Genomic DNA, 2,500 nt, shown 5'->3' with positions numbered 1-2,500 from the left:
AAAAGTTAGCTTTTAAAACTTGACATGGAGTTATGGGTGGACTTGAATCATCCAACTATGGAAACAACTTTTCTCAACCACCACCAATAATAATGTGTAATGTGTGTGTTTGTGTGCGTGTGTGCGTGTGTGCGTGCGTGTGTGCGTGCCTGCGTGTGCATGTGTGTGTTATTTTTTCTCTTTCATGTAGGTCCTTCCCAAACAACTACTGGGATAAATTTGTCAAGCGCAAGGCAAGTACACTTCTGAAAGAGGAAAATAACCTTTTGAAGCCCTGTAGATTGAACCCTGCATGATAAATGACTGTGTCTGTGTCTGAGTCTTTTATCTCACACAGTCAGTTCAGAAATGCATCTCTTCATACCCTTTCACAAAAACATAACACTCTCTCCCCCTCAAGCATAAAAAACAGAACTTGACATTCAGTTTTAAAAACACACAAATGCACATGGATATTTATCTATACAAATACAGAGATATCTACAGTATACACAATAGAAATCCCAGCCATGTAATAAATATGTCATCCCAGAGTGCATATCTTGACATGTCATTTTTCCTGATGGCCGTCTGTGTCCTTTTCGTAAATGTAATGTGACCATCAGTAATTGTTTTTTAAGCAGGTTTAAAAAAAGTCATTGTGGCAGCTTTTTCAATGTGTGACATTTGAGGACCGTGAAGGAAATTAAAAGTGAAGCTGTTAAAGGTTATCTCCTTTCTCCATGACTCCTCCGATGGCCTCCCTCCATGCTGCTGCAGTCTCAGGGCCAGTCCGACTTGAAAAAGTTAATCTGGAACAAATTATTGCGTTCATTCATATTCATATACAACATATCGTTGCTTTCCAGCAGAAACCTTGTATCTCCACTATTATTTTTACTTTTTTATATTCGTTCTTTATTCATTATAAAATATAAGACAGTACTACTGGTCAGTCTCCATGGGTATATGTGTATGATAAATAATTTAGTAGCCAACTTAAATGTTGCAATGATTATTTATTGAGAAAATAGAGATTCATAAATTAATACATAAAAAAAAAATGAGAAGTGGAGATAGGAGATTTCTGCCTGACAGCGACGATATTTTATGTTTATATATTCAGTTAATTGTTTTTTGTTTTTTTTTAAAGGAACGGTAAGAGTAGCTAGAACAGTGGGAGCCGCAAGGGGATCGCAGCAGCTTGGCAGGAAAAGTATAGCACAACAAAATCAATAATTGAATAAATGGAATAACTAACATAAAAAAGACAGAAAATAGTATAAACAGTATTTCTAGTAGTTAAGAACAGCAATATAACATCGTATTGCCTCTCTGAACATTAACCCATTGTTGCCTGATGTTGCGTTGCCCAACATTGCCCCTGGCGCCTGGAGCTGCATTACACAGCATTCAGGCTCATGAGATTTGAGACAACTTTATTAAAAATGTGTTTGTTTGTTTTAGATAAATGAATACACTCTAATGAAAGATGAGGGTCTTAGAGTTTAAATGCAACTTAGTGCACATTTTATGTGCTTCAGAAGTTGATATATTAAGGTTTTTATAGGCTTTTATAGGCTTTTATGGCCTTTTTTAAGCTTTCCTTAAAAAAGGGCTCAGGCATTCAGCACCTTTTTTTTCGCAGGTGCCTTAGGTGTCAATGGGTTAATACATATCATTATTATTTTATATGCAATGGGGCACTGCCTCACAGGCCTAGACTTGCTTGTGAAAGGAGGTGCATAGAAACATAGCGTGGCATTGACTGGAATCTAATCTACCGGTATTTGGGGGGCTTTGGCATGATAAAGTTTGGGAACCCCTTAATAGTAGTAGTAATAGTTGTTAATAGTAATACTGATAGTCTTTCCACTTACATAATGTGAGTTACATAACTGCTGTTCATAAGATAATAGTATTTCGTTTCAACTGAACTTTTTAAACATAGCGTCAGCAGTAGAGGTATTATAGTTGTTGATGCTATTTAGGAGCAGCAGTAGCAGTAGTATATATTATATTATTATTATTATTATTACTAAATTACACTTAGCTGACGCTTTCATTTATTCAAAGCGACTTACAGTTATTATTTTTCAGGGTATTGGTTACAGTCCCTGGAGCAATGTGGGTTAGGTGCCTTGCTGAAGGGCACTTCAACCATGTATGGATATGTAGGGAGAGGTCAGGGGGGATTTGAACCTGCAATCCCTAGATTGAAAGACCAGCTCTCTAACCACTAGGCCACGGCTGCCCATAGTAGTATAGCAGTAGCAGTAGTATATCGTTGATAGTTTTGGATTTATTTGATCCTGCTTGATGCAGATACAGCATCTGCTTAATACATAAACACAACCATTATATAATTATTCTACCACATCAGGTCACACAGGATAATCTACCATAATCTACAATAATCCCTTTACTAAAATCTACCGCATGTGCACAGCTGAGACAGTATGTCATTATCAGCTCAATAATCATGCCCACTAAGTTCACTCTGTCATAATGAATGTTTTAT

General features: G+C 36.7%; 1 protein-coding gene across 1 annotated transcript in view; it reads left to right on the top strand.

The window, feature by feature from the left end:
• Positions 1-2,500, top strand: part of LOC134435204 (ryanodine receptor 3-like) — a 414,716-nt gene that overhangs the window by 383,477 nt on the left and 28,739 nt on the right. Inside the window, exon 101 of the mRNA XM_063184070.1 lies at positions 191-233. Coding sequence (XP_063040140.1) covers positions 191-233 — 43 coding nt within the window. The remainder of the gene's footprint in view (positions 1-190; positions 234-2,500) is intronic.

Source organism: Engraulis encrasicolus, chromosome 19 (genome assembly GCF_034702125.1).
Source record: "Engraulis encrasicolus isolate BLACKSEA-1 chromosome 19, IST_EnEncr_1.0, whole genome shotgun sequence".
In the NCBI taxonomy this organism is placed as follows: domain Eukaryota; kingdom Metazoa; phylum Chordata; class Actinopteri; order Clupeiformes; family Engraulidae; genus Engraulis; species Engraulis encrasicolus.
The sequence above is the reverse complement of the archived record's forward strand: the minus strand, read 5'-3'. Positions and strand labels throughout refer to the sequence as shown.